Here is a 21,106-nt window from a genome sequence, read left to right on the forward strand (position 1 = left end):
TTTTTTTTTTGCCACTGAGAATAAAGAGATGAGAAAAGATGAGAATAAAGAGATGGCATGAGAATGATGGCATGATACATGAGGCAAGTCAAATTGGACTTACAATGCCCATATCCGCAGCTTAATACGTCAGATCACAAGTTACCTACTGATAACAGCATCTTAAACAGACAAACCACTCAAAAATGAAACTTCTGTCATCATTTACTCACCCTCATGTCGTTCCAAAATATTATGAAAAATGTTGACAACCAAACAGTTTCAGTTCTCATTGACTTCCATTATATTTTTTGTCTATACAATGGAAGTCAATGGGAACCAAAACTGTTTAGTTACCAATACTTTTTAATATTACAAGTGTTCATCAGAAGAAAGAAATGCATACAGGTTTGGAGCAACATGAGGATGAGTAAATGATAACAGACCTGCCATTTTTGGGTGAACTATTCCATTCCCAAAATACAAATGTGATAGTGTTGGGCGATATGCTCAATTTTCATATCGTCAGCTTGTGAGATCGCCGATACACGATATTATCGTGCTAATTTATGTAATTATTTACTTAGTTTCATTGCGAGAAAGTGAACCAACTCCAGCGCAAGGCTAAAAGCAGCCTAATGTTTTTAATATGACTGAATTTGTATTTAACATGATAACAAATTAATAGAAACATCGTAAGTTACTAATTATAATGCTTACATTTCCTCAGTTATTCAAAAAGCAGCTACAGAAAACGAGCAAAGAACATTACTTTACCAAAGAACATCATCACAGGCTTAGTCTAGCGCGAGTTTATGCACTTTAAAAACACTCCCGTTAAAATCAGTGAATATACACTGTATGATGAATAAATCTCTTATACTTACGTCACACTTACATCTGCACTTTGTTGTTTATGAGGAGAAAATTCGCGAGTCAAAATTCAGTCAACGCGCGCTGAACAACAGAACTCCGCTGTTTCAGTAATGACTCATCTGAATGCCTCTGATTGGCCATTGAATTCATAAGCTCAGCATAATCGTGTGTGATTGGTTAGAACGTGCAATACTGTAAAAACACGGAAAAAGAAATATAATGCAACAAATAAGCCCTAATATTAATTAGATTGTATTACTAGCCTGATAATAATAATAATAATAATAATCTTGCTATCGTCAAAGACATCAGCCACAGGCGATATCTGTCTATCGTCGATACACGATACTGTCGTCTATCGGCACAACCCTAAAATGTGATATGCTCTATATGAAAAGAGATTAAAATACCACATTAAAACTGCAACATAATACGATTTCAAGGTAATATAATCAGTCAATTAATACAATCCAGTTAGAATATGTTTGACGTTTAATGTTGAGCAGAATTTTCAGACCAAGGATATTTCATGCTGGGTGGGCTGCCCAGCTCAATACCACAGAAAAAGAAACCAAACAATCGACAAGTGACCACTCCTCGTAGCCACAGCTGATTAGGGCGAAATGTTGATTTACATGTAACAGATAGCTTTTATCACCCGTCAACATTATACCATCAGGCCTAGAGCGGACACAGTGCTGGCCATGAACATTCAAAAACAGCTCAGTGTATGGCACCACTGGCTATAAAGGGACAGGAAGTGGCTTTGGTATGTTCTCTGTGATCTAATGATGTCTTAGAAAGTCTGGGAGGTAGTATGTTCTTGTTTGTTGTTTTTTCTTCTACCAAAAAGTGTATGCTGGCTGTTCTGCAAACATGTTGTCTGTAGCACCTTGCTGAGACTTTCAGACAGATCTATTTAATGTAACAATACACAGTGGGCCTACTCTAATAGACAATAAGTGAACACAAACACAGAAAACTAGAGATGTAAATGTGATATTTTCTATGCTTTTTTTCAGATTTTGAATGCATATTTTTTTATAATTTAGATTAGACTTATTAAACTACCTTTGAAAGGGTTGAAAGAAAATAATTATTTTATTCAGCAATGTTGCATTCAACTGATCAAAAGTGACAGCAAGACATTTTAAATGTTATAAAAGATTTCCTTTTCAAATAAATGATGTTATTCTTAACTTTCTAAACAAAGTTTCCACACACACAAAAAAAAGTTATTTTAACTTCTGATAATATTTCACAGTATTATTATTTTTCCCATATTTTTGGTCAAATAAATGCAGCCTTGGTAAATTTAAGAGACATGAAAAAATCTTATCAACTCAACTTTTGAATGGTAGTGTATATATTTCAAAAAAAAAAAAAAACATACCTATATAAAAAAAATTTAAATATAGGCATTCATGGGCGCAAAAGCAAACTGGTAAATATATAGCGTCCCTAACGGAGTGCTCTAAAAATGCAGCAGCTTGAGCAAAGTGAGATTCAGCGATCTTGTCTGCACTACGACCAAATATTGATCTAAATTTCCTGTAATGGGTTTTCAAATTGGGATCCAAGAGTGCTAGGGGATCTGTGGAAAATTTAGGGAAAAATGTTGTTCCCAGTTTCACTATTTTATTCGACTTTACAGATATTAAATAAATAAAATATAAATATAAATATATGCTTTTTATTTAAGGTAGAGATCTCTCAAAAAGGGATCATCATATTTTGTAGTCTCCGGCAACAGTTTAGTCTTACAAGAGTAAAAATTTGTGGTGCAACGGATCACAAAACTCACGGTTCGGAACATATTACGGATTTTGAGTCACGGATCGGATCATTTTTCGGATCAGCAAAAAAATAAAACTAAATAAGTGAAAGCTTACTTTAGTACTTCTATACCACAGCAAAACTACTATCCGTACGGATCACGGATCATCTACGATCCGGTGCACCCTAGTAAAAATGCATTGTTACTTTTGCAATTGTCATTTGCTGTCTGCGAGATCCAGTGTACAGCTTACTTCGGTGATGTAACTGGGGTGTTGGGATCTCTAGAACTTTGGGACCTAAAAAAAAAGTGGTCGACGACCAAAAAAGTTTGGGAACCCCTGACATTCACAGTCCCGAATCTTCCACTCCATCTGAGATTCATTCAGCCATGTGCGCCTGACTCTATCTATCGGTGTGTATGCGTAAGACTATAACCACACCTCTTTGCTGCTTATTTAATGAGTACAAGTTCTACCAGAGGCCTCACGGTCCGGGGCAAAACCCGACATGGAGTCAGAACCTGGAAGAGAAGCTTGCAGAAGACCTGGAGGCATCACCGCTGTCTCTCACAGCTTCTGCCAACCCTCCTGCCATCTCTGGCTGCCTGTGCCCACAGCGATTGCTACACCCCATCCCCCCACCAATCAGCACGCGGCACAGCCCGTGACATCACAGTGCAGTCAAATTTCCTGTGATCCAATCCGTGCATGTTGCCGAGCCTTACTCAGACTGAGGGTGAAAGAAAGACAGACAGAAAGAGAATGAGAGAGAGAGTTAAGTGCAGGGAGTCTAACCAAGCCAGAGGAAGTTGAGTGAAAAGCGACAGACAAAGAGCAAGAGATACAACAAACAAGCCAAAAAAGTCTTCGACTGGATGAACACTCTTAAAAATGTAATATATTTTTATTAAAGAAATATTCACATAAAGTTGTCGACCTCATTAAATCAAAGAAATCGCACAAGCAAATATGCAATCAGGCTGGACTTCAGGAAGTGTGGGTTGCCCTGAGTTGGACTCAGAGGAAGAGGTCTCCGTGGCCCAGCCGCTGCAGAGACCCCAGCCTGCACAGGTCCTCGGAGTGCACAGAGGCCATTCAATCCCTGTCTTAGGACAATCAGACCAGGACCCACGAGACATCCGTTACTATGGCAATACCAGTTAATTCAAGCTTATGCGCCAAACACATACACAGAGCATTAGTGCAGCTCTTAGGTTATTCTTGCTCTCTGCCTCCGGCTCAGGGATTCGGGTTATACAACACCTTCTCCAACAATACAGAACCACTGCTTGTCTTTCCACCTAGGAAAAAACAGCGGTGGGCCGGGACGCACAGGATGCCTAAACCTGCTAGTTTTAAACCATATGATAGGGGTGGGCGATATGGAAAAAAATATATCACAATTTTTTTTTGAATCATCACGATTCACGGTTTTATCACGATTCTTTGTTATGTTGGTTTTACTATTTTGCAAGTTGTCTGAGCATTACAGCCAAACTAATTTCCCTATTATAAAGACAAAGCCTTTCAAGGTAACAAAATAAAAAATATATATATAAGAATGGCAGATATTTAGGCCAAAGTGGGCAAAGATAAAAACCTTTGTCATTATTTTATCTTTGTTATTAAAAAATAAGAACAAAGATACACATTTCAACTACACATAATTTACAAACAAAACAAACAGTGCTTTATTTTCAGGTACAATATGTGTATTTAGCAGGAGCATTCAAGAAATTGAATGAACAAATATAAAAATAAAACTATATAGACTGATTCCTAAAGCAACTGTATTAAAGTTCTTCAGTCAAGAATAGTGAATGATTCTTCTTTGCGTTTGTTGTTTTCTTTTTAAGTTAAAGGAATAGTTCACCCTAAAATAAAAATTCTGTCTGTCAATTCTGTCATAGTGTTTTATTTTTATACCATCATTTGCGCACTCAAAAGTTGTTTTAAACCTGAATGAGTTTCTTTCTTCTGCTGAACATAAATGCTATTTTGAGGAACGTGGAAAACCAAACAGTTGCTGGTCCACAGTAAATTCCATAGTATTTTTTTCCTACTATCAAATTCAATGTGGACCAGCAACTGTTTGGTTACCCACATTCTTCAAAATATCTTCTTTTATGTTCAGCACAAGAAAGAAATTAATACAGGTTTGGGACAACATGTGAGTGAGTAAATAACGACTATTAAATTTTAGAGTGAACTATCCCTATAAATGACAGTCGGCTGCATCTTTAATACTGTCCCTTTAAGACCTGCATGCATCTAATATACAGGCAGGCAACCGTTTTCTCTCAACTGTTTACTTTCATTTTAGACATAACCAACTGAGTCTATATGTATACCTTGTGTGTTTTGACAGTACTAGCACAAAAGATAACTTAGTTCAGAAATCAGGCGCTGTTTGACAGGCTTTTTAGTGCGCCCACTTCAGGTGTACATGCTCAGAAAAAGCGCACGTCAGACCAGCGCGTGAATGAAACATTTAACCAGCAAGGCTTTAAAGCACATGCAAATAATGTACTTTTGTGATTGCGAATAAGTGCAGTGTTCTGTGAGAGCAGCTTTAGCACCGAGTTAACACTGATGTGATGTGAATGCATGTGGCATTGTACAGTGAGACGGGGGCTCCAGAAATGCAGCTGATAGAATGTGCGCTGTAGCACGATACTACGATATTTCTTCAAAAGCAGATCGTGGAGACATTTTTATCATCCACGATCAAAAAGCGTCATATCGCACACCCCTACCATATACTTTACTATAAAGTTTTGTTGCAAACAAAAACAAAGTTATATACAAAACTATAAAGTTTTGTTGCAAACGGATGAAGACATTAGGCTTCTCAGCTTGCTCCTCAACATGCACACTTTCAGAGTTTCGGCAGCCCAACACTGAATATTATATTGTGGGTGTTGTATTTTGATTAATAAAATAAATTATAAAAATTACAATACAAAAATGAAATTTAAATTACCCTGCTTCTAAATAAATAAAATTTTTACTAAATTTTTATTTAGTTAAAAACGGGCCGAAAGAGACCTCCGAACTAGTAGACTACCAGAAAGGAAAAAAAAACCTTAACGTTTTTGTTCAGAATTCGTTTTTAATCCCTGCATGATTTTAGTCATACATGATAAATATCAAATACGTTATAGCGTGACTACAAGTTTAAAAACAACGCTGCAATTGTTATAATTAAGGAAATTAAACTTACCATCATAAAAGTGTACACAGGCGATAATGCCAAAAAAAAAAAAAAAAAGAGAAACATCGGAAAATAGGCATATTTTATTCAAGACATTACATGGTGTGTGTTTATGGTGCATGTCGGCAATGTTGTCTCGGCGGGGGCCGGGCGTGGTAGAGGTGGGGCTTAGGTAGACGATATTATCGGATATCGCAATATTTTAAGGCGATTATCGATAAGATATTTTTGACATATCGCCCAGCCCTACAACCGGCATCAACTTTTGAGGTTTTTTTCCACTGGAACATGCTGAATGTCAAGTTCACATGTGAGAGCACTTTAAGAATCCCAATGGTTCAGTATAGAGTCTCAAAGCTTATTATTAAATTCATCATTTTGGCCAATACTGATATCATCTTTATTATATTAGCAGGGATTAAATCACTGCATTAACGTTTGGCAGGATTTTAAACTGTACAACTGTAGAATAAAACAATGCCAAAATAGCGAATTGGTTAACAATAACCAATATCCCAAAAAACTGACGACAGCCAAGAAGTTAAGTTATTTCAAAAGCACAGCAATATTTTATTTCTTTGAAATGACATGACCAGGATTGTGCAGTAGAAAATAAATGGGATCAATTTTGACTGGCATGATTTGAACCAATTAGATTTCACCATTGGTGGAACAACCCAGTGTAACGGTGATAAAAATAGACACCTAAAATGTATAATTGGTCATCACAGTCATTAGGACAGAAATTATGTGATATTGAGCTTCGTAAGGTCATAAAGTAAGACACAGGTGCAAACGCTGTCAGGGTAAAAAAGCATCATGAGCAATGAATGAAAACTCCAGAATTAGTTTGCTAAGAATGCAGCAACTGCTTGCAGGCATTTTTAGCGTTAATGGATCAAGGGTCAAATCAAATTTTAAAAATCAATACGATTTAAATACTTTATCATAAAATAAAGCTACCGCAAAAGTAATGGATGTTTGTTTGTCTTTTGAAAATCATATTTCCCACACTGTAAGACCAAACAGTAAATCTTTGATAAAGGAATTGGGTTGTAATTACTCAAAAGAAATAAAAACGTTAATTCGCCTCCAATTTTTTGAGTAATTAGTATAAAAATGTAATTTTAAGTTTACAGCACTCAAATGCTTTCATTTGTTTTTGGCAGTGTACTCAAATAGTTTTAGTACAATCCCGTCTGACGTCACGCATGTGCATACGTGCTCCGCCCTCAACTAGCTGCTGCAACTTTTTGAAAAGACGATCAACTGACAAACGGGAAGTCAGCAGGAAGAGCCAAAGCTAGTTCACAGTAGAGGTCTGCGCGGGACTATTTTTTTAGTCCCGCTCCCGCAAGGTTATATTCCGCACCCACCCGCTCCCGCTATATTCACTCTTTGTTCACCCGCTGTCCGCTTAGAATAATTTTCTTCCCGACTCGACCGTTCCGCTAAATTTAGATCTCGTTTTCAGAATCTCACATTTAAATTTCTGCTACTGAAAGAAAGAGAGATAGCAAAATACTAAATTCTTTTGACATTTTTCTGTTAACACAGTAGGAAAGTCACAGAGAAAAATAAATAAATACGACATCTGTCATTTAAAATTATAGGCTAACAAAATATAAACAAAACCGAGTTGAACGTTCTTCAAGGACAGCGCATCCAAACTTCGCTCCATCCTTATTCTGCTCTGTCACTCATCGATAGCCTGCCTGTTCTGTCTGAGGGCCGTATATTTAGGCTACCACCGGTAAAGCCTGCTCTGAGCATCGTTATGCACATGCTGCGCACAGACCAGCAAATAAAACGCGTGGCACAGAAAGCATGCGTGCAGCGCGTGCATAACAGTCTGAGTGCATACCGGTGGTCAATAAGAATAAAGCGCAGATATGCTGTTCTGAATGCACGTCGGGAACGGGATATTGTTAAACCGCCCGCTCCCGTTCAAATTACACCAGAGTTACCGACCGCTACCGCGTTTTATTCGGGAATTTAATCCCACGGTGCAAAAAATCTGGTCGGGTCCCGCGGTTCCCGATGGGGAATGCAGACCTCTAGTTCACAATTTACTAAACGGTGGCAACCTCTTTAAGTTATTCTTGACTTGTATTGACTGCTTTGATGCGTTGCAATACGGTAGGGCATTGTTTAATTAAATATAAATGTGGAGATGATTAGTTCACTTGCGCTGCTGCGTCTGTTGAACGGAGGCGCTACAGCAATCTGTCACTCCAGATTAAACAGCGCCAAAACGGCATTTATTGTTTGAATACTGCAATACAATGGACAGAATTTGAAATCTGAGACTTTGTTTCATATTAAAAGTACCTAAGCACAATGCTTATTGCGATTTATTGGATGGGAGATGCGTTTCAATGTTCAGTCCATTAACTGAAAACAGGCTAGAATAATCGATTCTTGGGATTTAAGAATCAATATCGTTCCAAAAAAATGAGAATCGATTAAAATAGAGATATCTATATTTTTTACCCAGCCCTAGTTGGAACAGCAGCTACGCTAATTATGTCTCTATTTGTTTCTACAGAACTACCACATTTTGCTATAAGTTTGATTGCAACATATAATAATTGCTGTTAATAGTGTTCATCGTCTGTTTGATTACATCTTTAATTGATTTTTCCGTACATTTCTGCCATATGTACATTAACTGACATAGTCACCACTGATAAGCTATTACTAAATATATAGTAGAAACTTAATTTTCTGTAAAATTGCTTTGCAACGATTTGTATCGTGAAAAGCGCTATACAAATAATCTTGAATTGAATTGAATGGCAGAAACTGGTTAGTTAGCTAATCCTCCGAGCATTTTCTCAGAAACAACACCATTCCACTCATCTCATTAAAAAGTCTCTGCCAGCTGAGGAACTATTGAATAAATGATCATGTTGCTGTTTTAACTGTCAATCACACAACTGTACTAGAGAGATAACTGCTCCTAGGGAGGTGCTTCAGGACTCTGCAGCGCTCAGAGCAGCCTGGACTGATGCTTTGCTCGGCAAAGACAACTTGCACTTTCTGTAATGCCATCATTACCTGCATTTAAATATTACAGAACTACAATCCCTGTTGTCCTATTTTGTATAGACTCGGAACTAGGGGTGCTCCGATCAGGATTTTTGAGGCCGATCACCGATTACAGAAAGCAGTAGGCCTTATCTGCCGATGCCGATACCGATACCGATCTTTTTAAAGTCTTCTTTTTATCATTTATAACTATTTATAGTGATACTCCAATCAGGATTTTTAGACAGTGTCAATCCATGTTCATATATACTGCAAACAATGCGCAGTTACTTTAATTCAGCGCTTGCAGCACAGCAAAAATAGACTCGTGCAGAAACGATCTCTGCACTGCTGCAGACGCACTGCTCGTGGAACGCACTGCTGGCAAGAATTTAAAAAGTAATGCAATTTATAAACTTTAGTGACGATGTGACACTGCCTCGATTGTGCAAGTGACAATTCCTGTGTCAACTGTGCAGCGTGCAGCTCGCTTATAGACAGAAGCGATGTGTGGTGATTTGAAGACATTTGCGCATTTTGATAGAGAGCGTGCGGTGATTCACTCACGCTGTTTGTGAAATTACATCTCACACAAGGTTCCGTCGAGTACCTCACCTTCAGCATTATAATTATTTCACCAGCGCCGGACAGAGACTGAGACGGTGCAGCTGCATGTCGTGCCAAACCACTCACGGCAGGCACGTCATCAGCTTGAGATCGTTTTTTTGAGATCGGCCTTTTAGAGACTGACGATTAATCATCCCAAAGCGATTATCGGCCGATAGTGATCGGTAACCGATCAATCGAAGCACCCCTACTCGGAACACCGAATGAACAGGCCCGGGAAGAATCTGAGAACTTTTGTCTGTATCTTGTGCTGGGGCGAAATTCTGTGGAACTGATTATCAATACACATTCTCAAATTAACAATTAGCATCAGTTATGAGTAGAACTTTTTGGATGATGAGCACATATAATTTTACTAAAATCTTTCAAGCTTTATGGGTCAATGACATATATACGGCCACAATAAAGAAATAGTCAAATGTACCATATCTTAAACTCTTTGAATTCATGTTGGTTTCATATATTTGATATTACACAATTTTTCAAGAAAAGTTTATATAATAATTCTAAAAATGTACTTACACCTTGAAAACATGTGAACAAACATTTTAATAAAAAATTTTTTTTTTTTACAAATCATCAATTAGAATTTATTAATAATTAAAATACAAATTCATTACAGTTTTGGGTAGTCAAATCACATCACATTTTACAATCAGTAGGAAATTCAGACTTGTATTCCCTATTTGGCCCTCTACTTTACGAACACCAGTAAGACTAAGAAAATACAATTACCTTAGGTTTAGGTTTTTTTCCTGCATGTTGGTTGCCCCATGATTTTGATTTGTCAGCCAATATCAAATGTAACAAATATTAAGAAGCAGTAATGCAATTGTTACAATATTGTTTCTAGGAAATAACAATAATAAAAGATTATACCGAACAACTTAAGTTTTGTTTTCAAGAATTTAATTCTTTTAATGAGGCTTTTATCCTCATTATGATATGAACAGTTGTATCCTTCCTGACACACTGCACTCCAAAAATATAAAGTAACTTTTTTATTCAGAAAATAAAAAAAAACCATGCTCATCATAGAAGAGGTGTATTCAAGTCACTGCATTATGAACTGCATTTTTCAAGTATTCTGAATAGATTCATTGAAAATGAGCATCATACCATTGACCCTTATTGAACGTTCTGCAGGCACAGATTGCTGGCCAGTGATTTACAGAAGCTTCTAGATTCAAAACTTTAAAGCAACCACATTTTCCCCAAGGTAGATGGGGAACAAATGCATTTTCAAACTACACCTCGTAATAGGCTACGACTACTGTACCAGACAGAATAATCTGAAATTCACTCGCTTTGTGGCATCATACATCAAGTACTCCCATGGCCAAACGCAGGCGAACACCCGCACGGATCGGACACATATTAGAGATAGCGAACACCTGGCAAAGCCTCCCAAATACCGTATATCTCTGCTAACTGCGTCCTGCCCATTGGCTCACATTTCTCATTCATGTCGCCACACTCAAACCTGGCCCATCCCAAGTTCAACGCTACCAATCACAATGTGATTCAGCCCATTTCCATCATCTCTGTAGCTGTTCATGGTGGTCTGTTTTGAATTTTTTTCCCTCTGATTTTCTTGGCACATTTATTCTACGCTGGAGTCTAGGAGAAGCCTCCCTTCTGGGAGAAGAAAAGAGAGCCAGAGAAAAGCCGTTAGCTCAATGAGAGAGAATTCAGGCCGACTACCTTCTCCATCAAGGACAAAGGAGGAAAAGAACGCTAAGGCTTTGTTTCTCCCACACAGGGCATTGTTTTAAACATTATGGCTCTGCTTCCAAATTCAATACCCCAAAATTCACTCAAAGGAAAACGATGATTGTATTGGAGGTATCAGGAGAATTCTGAACGCTTCAACGCGAGAAGGTGTCTGGGCTGCTTTAACGAGATCCAAATGATAGTTATGGCGCATTTCAGCAATCAGCTATTAGTACGGCTGCGCTAAGTGTAGGGTGCACAGCAGAGGTCTAAACATGGAGGTGTAAAATAGTGCAAAACTGGCTTTGTTCCAATCCGAGGTTGGTCAATGAGCTTCTTTTGGTCCACGCTGGAGCAATGAGAGAAAAAGAGAAATGGAGAGAGAGCGCAGGAGATGTCGATATGTATCAGGTGATGCAGTAGCAAGAGGTATGGAGTCCCTTGGAGACTCTCTGCTGGATGGAGCGCCTGGGGCCATTTTCAGCCTCAGCAGCCAAAGATGTTGCAAAAACACGGGGAGGAGCGTGTAACAAATTTACGCAATGATTTTAAAGTCCTGAACGAACACATTCACAAACCTGTGATTCATCTCTGTACAGGATATCCAGCGAGAAAAGCGGCCTGTTTAGAATATAGTGCACTGCATACTGAGTAGTACAGACCCAATACTGTATTTTTTTTGTATGCATTAACGCAAACTATTTCAAACCGTGGTATGATACACTGTTGTCACATGACCATGTTTAATTAAGTCTAAATTAAAACCTGAGAAAGATAAGAACATTCTAAAGGGATAGTTCACCCGGAAAAAAAAAGTCATAATTTACTCATCCTCATGTTATTCTAAATGATGTTAGTTCTTGTGTGACAAGCAAAAATGTTTGAGCTTGAGTTGATGGGATGTGTGTATATGCACTGATCAATGTTTTTATATAAACCCTAAATTAAATCTGTTCATCTTCAGAAAGATTTGATTAAACTGCTTAATTCATATGGATTACTTTTACAATGTCTTTATGAAATTTTTGAAGCATCAACATTTTGGTTGTATGGACTTTCAATGGATGGACAAAATTTATGAGAGAATCATCTTCATCTTACACAAAATTCTTATAGGTTTGGAGCAACATGAGGATGAGCAGATAATTTCATTATAGATATATATAGATAGATTTTCATTTTTGGGTGAACTCCTTTAAAAGATGGTAAAAATGTTGGTATTACTCAAGTTCATTTGTAACACTGCAAATGAAAAGTTAAGTCAAGCGCATTGCATTGCGAGATGGATACTGCATACTGGTATATTGCACTTTCACAAATATAGTAAACAACCCCAATACTCCGTAAATACAAAACATTTTAAAACTGTATACAGTACACTTCATACATGAGAAAAATGTTTAAAAACAGAAACATCTATGGAGAAAATAATAATTTAAGGATGCCTGGGCTGCCGATCAGATTTGTGAACTAGAATTACTGTAAATTCACTCGTATCGCTCCTGATCAAAGATCAGCTTTTCTTCAGGTTAGACCAAGTTCATCAGCTCCCCTGCCTCAATAGTAAACTTCCGAAGCCAAATACTCTCATTATACCAATAATTACACATTGGACACTGTAAGCACACATTCATTCTCACTAAATCAGCATAGCCGGGATCCTAATGGATAATTGATACCAACAGGGAATCAGTTCCTGAGCCAAATGCAATCACTGGATGGGATAGATAACCCAAAAATGAAACTTCTGGCATCATTTACTCACCCTCGTGATGCTTCGAACATGTATGACTTTCTTTCTTCTGCAGAACACAAAAGGAGGCAGAAAGACTGCCTCAGTCACCATTCACTTTCACTGTATGGGAAAAAGCAATGAAAGTGAATGGTGACTGAACCTGTCATTCTGCCTAAAATCTCCTTTTGTGTTCTGTGGAAGAAAGAAAGTCATACAGGTTTGAAACATCATGAGGGTGAGTAAATGGCACAATTTTTATTTTGAGGTGAACTGTTCCTTTAAATAGCCTAGGTACCTTAGCTTCAGCCATAATAGATAATTCAGGTAATTACAGATAATTGTGAAGCCCTTTTAAATGTGACCCATATTAATAATAACAGTAGTACATTATTGCATCTTCTTTCTTTATGAAAATAGACCAATTAGAGAATATACTATATTATCCTTTCATACACTAAAGCTTCTCCTTAAGCACTGGACTCAATTTACTGGCTTGACGTCTATGTGCCAAAACTTTCTCCCTCCATCTATTACATCCAATATCTATAAAAAGTCAATTGCAAGACCAAGATTTGACACTGTACAGTTCTATCCCATCCAAACAGAGTGTTTCCGACCCGTCAGAGTGTCTAAAGTGAGGCGTGCTGCCCAAACTTTAACTTTAAAAGCTCAAACGCGTCTCTTCTGTGTAAATTTCAGAGTTACCCGCTTGTTACTAACACTCATGACACTCGCTCGCGCTACATCATGCTAACGGCAATAAACGTTGCGCCAGTTAATAGTAAAAACATTCTCGGGGTCCCGAAACGAGACTGTTAATCTTCATCTCGCTGTTCGCTATCACCATCATCATCCTCTCACTGTAGTCCTACAGTACTTTAAAAAATAAAAGGAGGAAGGACAGACCTAAAACTGCTAAGCTTTGTTGCGAAAAAGCATGAACGAGAGCGACACACAAAAAAGGGTACGACATTTTTTTACCAAGCGTGATCTCTTACCTCCGACCCGGTACATGTTGGCTGCCATGACTGCCCCGGTCCTGCCTGACGTCTCCAGGTAGGGCTTTCTCTCTCCGCCGCCGCTGAGTGCTGTGCGCTGGAAAATGGTGGATTGATCAATACGAAGCGGACCAGTGAAGGGATCTTAAAGCGACAGTGCACATATTTTTCTGCAGCCGCGTTCCACGGGGCGGTGTGAGCGATCGCGTTCAGAATCACCCGCGTGTTTAGGAACACCTTCCCAACAAAGCGAAATCCAGAGACTCGGGCCACGGGGCTGGAGAGAGCGCCAGAGGAAGGGGAAGGGGTCTGTTTGGGCAGCATCACTCGCGTTTCCCCGCCTACTTCAAAATGACCGAACCATTGCTGTACTACTTTGGACCCACTAGAGGCGAAATGAAACAAATAAACAACTGTTGCTCTCGAACTGAGTTTGAAACAAAGATATAAACTAGTATAACAGAACAAGGAAAGACACTCTTCTCTGTGGTGAAACATTTGTTTGAATAACTTGAAGAAAATGTGAAAAGTTGCTACCACAATGTTGGAGTTAGGAACCCAAAGAGCCCATCCTGGGTCTAAATAATATTCTGGTGCTGAGATTAGTTTTTTTTTTTGTTTAGATTATTTTGTTTTCGGTTTAGTTTTTTGTGTTTGTGCTTTGCTTTGCATTAATTTGCTTTGCTTTTTCAATTTCGTTTTCCTCAGTGTACGGTTCATGAAATAGAATTTGAGACCCACCACAAAACCATAAGGGTTTATACATCATCTGAAAGCTGAATAAATAAGCTTTCCACATTGATATATGGTTTGATAGGACAATATCTGGCAGATATATTTGAAAATCTGGAATCTGAGGGTGCAAAAAAATTTAAATAGTAAGAAAATCGCCTTTAATGTTGTCCAAAAGAAGTCATTAGCAATGCATATTACTAATAAAAAATTACGTTTTGATATATTTACGATAGGAAATTTACAAAATATCTTCATGGAACATGATATTTAATATCTTAATCATTTTTGGCATAAAAGAAAAATTGCTAATTTTGACCCATACAATGTATTGTTGGCTATTGCTACAAATATAGCCTACCCATGCGACTTAAGACTGGTTTTGTGGTCCAGGGTCACATTTGTGTAAATTCACTAGTAACGGTTCTAATCAAAGATCAGCTTTTCCTCAGGTTAAACCAAGTTCATGTTGTGTTGTACCAGCCAAACGTAGTCTTTCCTCAATACGTAGAGGTTTTGTCTGGGAAAAGAATATTAAATTTAGGAATCCGGTAAAATCCCTTTTTTGTCGAGCAATTGTTAGAGACATATATTGCCTGAATTCCATTCCTCATAAAAGGCGAAAAATATATGAAAAGAATAGTATGTCCAAATTCATGGTATATACATTAAAAAAAGTAACTGGATGACCAATACTTATAGGTCAAGAAGTGCATATCTGATGGATTCTTTAGTATCACATGAGGCCAGAAATGTCCATTCATAGGCCTACATTCATACTATATCACATACGTTTTTAACGGTCACAAAGTAATACAGTACCTGTTCAGACAGTATGATTTTGGATGCAGCTAGGGATTGTGGCATAAATGATGGATTCAATGTTGAGAAAATCAGTTGGTTGCCAGTTGGTTTTGAATGCTATTCTCCAGTAGGCCCCTTAACTATTTTAACTAGCGAGACTTCTTTGGTCAATCAGCTTCATCAGACAAGTTTAGCTGGTCAAACAACTAGACTAACACCAAGCCAGCAATAGAATAAACTAGCTTGGATGAGAGTGGAAATATATGCTGGTCTTCTCATCAGTCTTATTCCACCTGAACAACTCACTTTACAAAGAATATTTATTGTCTAACACCGTCATTATTAACTAGGCTTTTCACATTAAGCTTAACTGTGAGTTATATTTTATTAATCCCAGGTTGAGGCCACTTTAACCCTGGATAACATTTCATTAACATTTGTAGCATCCACTTTCAAGGTATACAATGTGATACATACCTATAGGATTACATTAGCCAAGGCTTAAAGTGACTCTGGGTTAATTTGTTAATAAGTGTGAAAAGCCTAATGGAAAGGTCATCTTGTGAAGATGTTTTTAATGACTACCTAAAGATTATACAAAAGCTGTCTTTCAGCCCGAAGTGTCTTCTGGTACATAATAAAGAAATGTGGTAGTTTCTAAGTCTGTTTAATTTCTGAGCAAGTAGTCTAAACACTGGTTGACAGTCACTAAACCAGATTTTTATAAACTGAAGTCCAAATCCTGTTTTATTCATTTGTTCTCTGGCCTTGGAATAAGCTCAAAGTTTCGAAAGCCAGTTTATAATTATACTTTCCCTGCGTACACAACTACAAAGATTTAGCCTCTTCTAAGTTTGGTCTGAGGGAAATGTGAAACACTGCTTTTCAGAAGTCGTTGTGGGTGGCACATGTTCCAGCATTTGTATGCATTGAATGAGTCAACATGTGAAAAACGTGAGCAATATACACTTAAACCAGCAAGAGACACTAAAATTATGAGACCTCTATAGCACTACTGATGCAGAGAAAAGTATTGTATGAACAATAAACTGGGCTTTAATGAATCTCAAGCAAAATAGGAAAATGTATTCATATTTGGCCTCCATTCATTTTTATTATTCATCATTATTTTTGTAAAATTTTAAAATCATTTTTGTATATTTTCATTGTGTGTATGTGTGTGTGTGTGTATATATATATATATATATATATACATTTAAAAGGATTGATATTACATACATTACACATTCTTAAATAAAAAATATACTTAAAAAGATAAATATCACTGTCTAGTTGATTAATGCTGTTATGCTTTAAAAAAAAATTGAACAAATTATAAAATAATTATTTCATCTAATAATTCAGATAATTGTCTAAAAATCAAATAAGATTCCTATTCCTATCTTTCAGTTTATTTAACCAAATGTTAATATATTCCGTCAGAAACATACAGAGGACTGTCATTTAAGATATTTAGGATTGGTTTCCAAAGTATCACTGAAATTCATTTTAATTATTGAATTTTTTTTAAATCCGTAACACTGAAAACTACATAATTGACATAAATGTTTCGTAATACTGCAAAAGGAATCTGTAATTTCCTTAAATTTCAAATGTAATTTGTCCATGTCTGATGTATCAAATTACGGTAAATACATTTTGCTAACAAAATTTAACCAGATCACAAATTATTCTGTTCAGTTCTCTGTTCAAAAAATATGAACTCACACTGGTACAGATATTTGACGTTCAAAAATAGGTCATGAATAAACAGGACTGTCTTTAGGGGTACAACCGTGATATATCGTATAACCCACTCATCAGGCCCAAAGGAGGGGGGCCCATGAATATAAGCAAATAAATATATACATGATCGTGACTCGATTAGCAAAACATATGTGACTATAAACCCTCCTGACTATTTAGACGAGGCCGGACACGTGACAAGGCGTTAATAATGTCATTTTGGTGGAGAAGATTGTGGGGGAGGTGAGTGGGATCTCGTGAGCGCTGGTTTTGGCGCGGCATGGTAAGGCACCTCATCACGTTTGGTGGTTGTTGTGAGTGGAATGCTGTGGTGAGCATCTGATTTACACCATATGAAAACCTTACAAACTGAGCTCTGCCTCGAGCGGTAATCTGCAATCACGTGACCGGCCTCAGCCAATGGCAGGCTTCGACTTACCCTCAGTGGAGACTCACAACAAAGCAAGTCCGTACTGCTGATTGTGTGCGTGCCTACGTATTTATTCGTAAATATGTGTGTTTTTGGGGGGTCCTGACTTCAAACTGAAGCAATCAAATGAATCTCAATTTGCTGAAGCAGTTATCATGTGAGCATGTGAAGTTGTAGCCTAATGTTAATGTGCTGCAATCTGTCTATACCCAGGACTAGAAGCCTCTAACAAGCAGTAGAAGGTTTGGGGGGTTCTTGTGTCTTTCGATCTTCCTCGCTCTCGGCAGAGCCCCAGCTGTTCTTCTCTCAGGGCCCTTGCTCTAGCACAGCAGGCAACTGCGAGAGAAACAGAAGAAATCAATTAAGGCGTGTGGCCCGATCAAGCTCCGTCTTTTCTTGTGTTCTTTTTATTACAGATTAATTACAGCCAAACACGGTTCACAAATAATATAACCATTGTCCTCAATCCACGGACGTGACTGTGAACCCAGGTCCACCTGCGCAGAGGGAGGGTTGCTGATCGGTTTCATGCGATTTGCTGTATATAGACACAAGCACTCAAGTACACAGATGAAATCTCTGCATGGATCAGGTGTAATAGGACTTTCCATCAGAAATGCTGGTGAAAGAGACCCAGAAACAGAAGTGCTTGTGTAATGGACACCAAGATTTATTGGTACAGAACATCAAAACAGACAAACACTTGTGCAGATCAAATGAGCAGACATCTGATTGTCTTATAAGTCACGCAGCAAATAAAACAGGAAATGACACTTACATTAGGCTACCGTCTATTGGTTTGCAAGCCAGAAGTAACATTCTCCGCTAATCTGTCTGTGGCTTGTTGCTGATTATTAAATCTGCTTATTTTTTACTTAATAAATATTAGTCTTGTTAGGCTTTAATTATTTGGTATCTTCATGCAAATTATATAATACTGCATTAGGCTGTAGCCAGATTTTTTTTTTTTTTTTTGATCATTTGATTTTCAATTAAATCTTAAAGACTGAATGATGTGTACTGAAATATTTTGTATTGATTTGTGCCTTATCAAATGATTATTGACAAATATAAAATCTGAAATAATTTTATTGTATTTTTTAGTAAAAGTAATGGTAACTGGTAGTAATTTTTTTATTGTAAAACAACTGTATTTAGGTAGGATAAACAGACCATAGGATCATGGTGCATAAATAAAATGCTTATAACTGGAAAGGGCAATGTCAGAAATTAACGTTTGCAAAATGTGCCCATTAAAATTGATTATCTTTTGACTATGAGGGCATATGTTTTTATAATTACAAATTAAAATGATTTATGCACTTATTTAATATGCACTAATTTGCATGTAATATATAAAAAACACATGATTTCGATTAATTTTAAAATTAATTTGACAGTGAACAGATATTTAGTGACTACAGGTAAATGTGATATCTGTAGAGCCAATAAACCCATAGTAAAAAAATGTTGGCTTAGATATTATGTCATTAATAATAATGATAATATATATATATATATATATATATATATATATATATATACATACATACATACACACACACAGTATATAATTATTATTATTATAAAATATACCAAATTTTAGATGACATAATATCCAAGCCATTTTTCTCATGTACAAAGATGCTCACAAAATGAATCATCTCATGTCACATCTGAAAAAACAAAAACAAAAACATAAGCCTCAAAATAAAGAGGTGTCACTCTGTCTGTCGCTTGATGGCAGCAATATACTTTATATTTTGCATTAGAAAGTATATCTTGTCTTAAACTACAAAGCAGGTACGATGCAGTTTGCATTTAAGAAATTACTTCAGCTTTCTTATATCACAAAAGGATTGTTTGCGATTTCTGCATATCTGCTGTATGTAGATGCACATTCTGCTGCTGATCAGCAGGGGGCGCGAGTAAACCATCTTTAATCACATGTCTTTGTCCTCACGTGCTCGCTACAGAACAAAGTGTACAATGTGAGTCCTCAGAACACAGCAGCACTGACACAGCTGACAGGGGAAATGACACTCAATTAATTGGCTCATCTCGCTTCTTTCACAGCACATCAGGAGATTAGATTTGGGCCTGATGACAGATATTTTGTCACCACAACCTGTGACCTCATCTCATGCATTGTGTGCTACAAAGCTTTTCTTTCCAGAACTATCGTTTTCCTCTTCCTGTTCTCTGTGTTGTGGCCTATTAGATTAGAAGAGAAAATTGTGTGGTGGAGATGTGATAAGTGTGCACGTGTTTGTGGCTTTCATGTGTGCACAATCGTGTGCTCTATAGAAGCCATGGCCTAGTGCTCTGAAACTGAGTAGGTGACAAAGTGTCCCAACATTTCTTGATCCTATTTCTCCACTGTTTCTTGCCGAAATCACTTAAAGTCCATATAAGTAGAATTAGATAAAGGCAAACAAAAGAGAGAAAGAAATACTGCATTTAATTTTAGCTGTACGAATAGCATCATAAAAATAGCTAAATGAAATTTACGCTTTACTGTTTTTCACAAAACACATTTGTCATTGAAATTTTTCATCAGTCCTGGGAATTCCTTTTTGGTGGAGGAAAAATTCAAATTCTTATCTGAAAGTCATAAAAATTCCAAACACATTTCCATTACATCTCAAATGATAACGTTCCGTGGTGGAAATATCAGTATCAATATTTTAGAAATTAAAGGGGTCATATGATGCGATTTCAATTTTTCCTTTCTCTTTGGAGTGTTACAAGCTCTTGGTGCATAAAGAAGATCTGTAAAGTTGCAAACACTAAAGTCTCAAATCCAAAGAGATATTCTTTATAAAAGTTAAGAGTTAACCACGCCTACCTAAAACGGCTCGTTCTAACACACCCCCACATACCTACGTTTTGTGCCTTATCAAATGATTATTGACAAATATAAAATCTGAAATAATTTTATTGTATTTTTTAGTAAAAGTAATGGTAACTGGTAGTAATTTTTTTATTGTAAAACAACTGTATTTAGGTAGGATAAACAGACCATAGGATCATGGTGCATAAATAAAATGCTTATAACTGGAAAGGGCAATGTCAGAAATTAACGTTTGCAAAATGTGCCCATTAAAATTGATTATCTTTTGACTATGAGGGCATATGTTTTTATAATTACAAATTAAAATGATTTATGCACTTATTTAATATGCACTAATTTGCATGTAATATATAAAAAACACATGATTTCGATTAATTTTAAAATTAATTTGACAGTGAACAGATATTTAGTGACTACAGGTAAATGTGATATCTGTAGAGCCAATAAACCCATAGTAAAAAAATGTTGGCTTAGATATTATGTCATTAATAATAATGATAATATATATATATATATATATATATATATATATATATACATACATACATACACACACACAGTATATATTTATTATTATTATAAAATATACA

At 36.8% G+C, this 21,106-nt stretch overlaps 1 protein-coding gene across 2 annotated transcripts in view; it reads right to left on the bottom strand.

Annotated features, from left to right (window-relative positions):
* mta1 (metastasis associated 1) overlaps positions 1 to 14,265 on the bottom strand; it is a 47,953-nt gene extending 33,688 nt beyond the window's left edge. The window contains exon 1 of one of the 2 annotated variants that reach the window (XM_016568756.1): positions 13,951 to 14,265. In XM_016568756.1, coding sequence (XP_016424242.1) covers positions 13,951 to 13,978 — 28 coding nt within the window. In that variant the 5' untranslated portion in view covers positions 13,979 to 14,265. The remainder of the gene's footprint in view (positions 1 to 13,950) is intronic. The other variant, XM_016568755.1, reaches the window with a different exon arrangement.
* Between the last annotated feature and the right edge of the window lie 6,841 nt (positions 14,266 to 21,106).

The sequence above is a fragment of the Sinocyclocheilus rhinocerous genome, unplaced genomic scaffold (assembly GCF_001515625.1).
Source record: "Sinocyclocheilus rhinocerous isolate Xijiao unplaced genomic scaffold, SAMN03320098_v1.1 scaffold61, whole genome shotgun sequence".
Lineage (NCBI taxonomy): Eukaryota > Metazoa > Chordata > Actinopteri > Cypriniformes > Cyprinidae > Sinocyclocheilus > Sinocyclocheilus rhinocerous.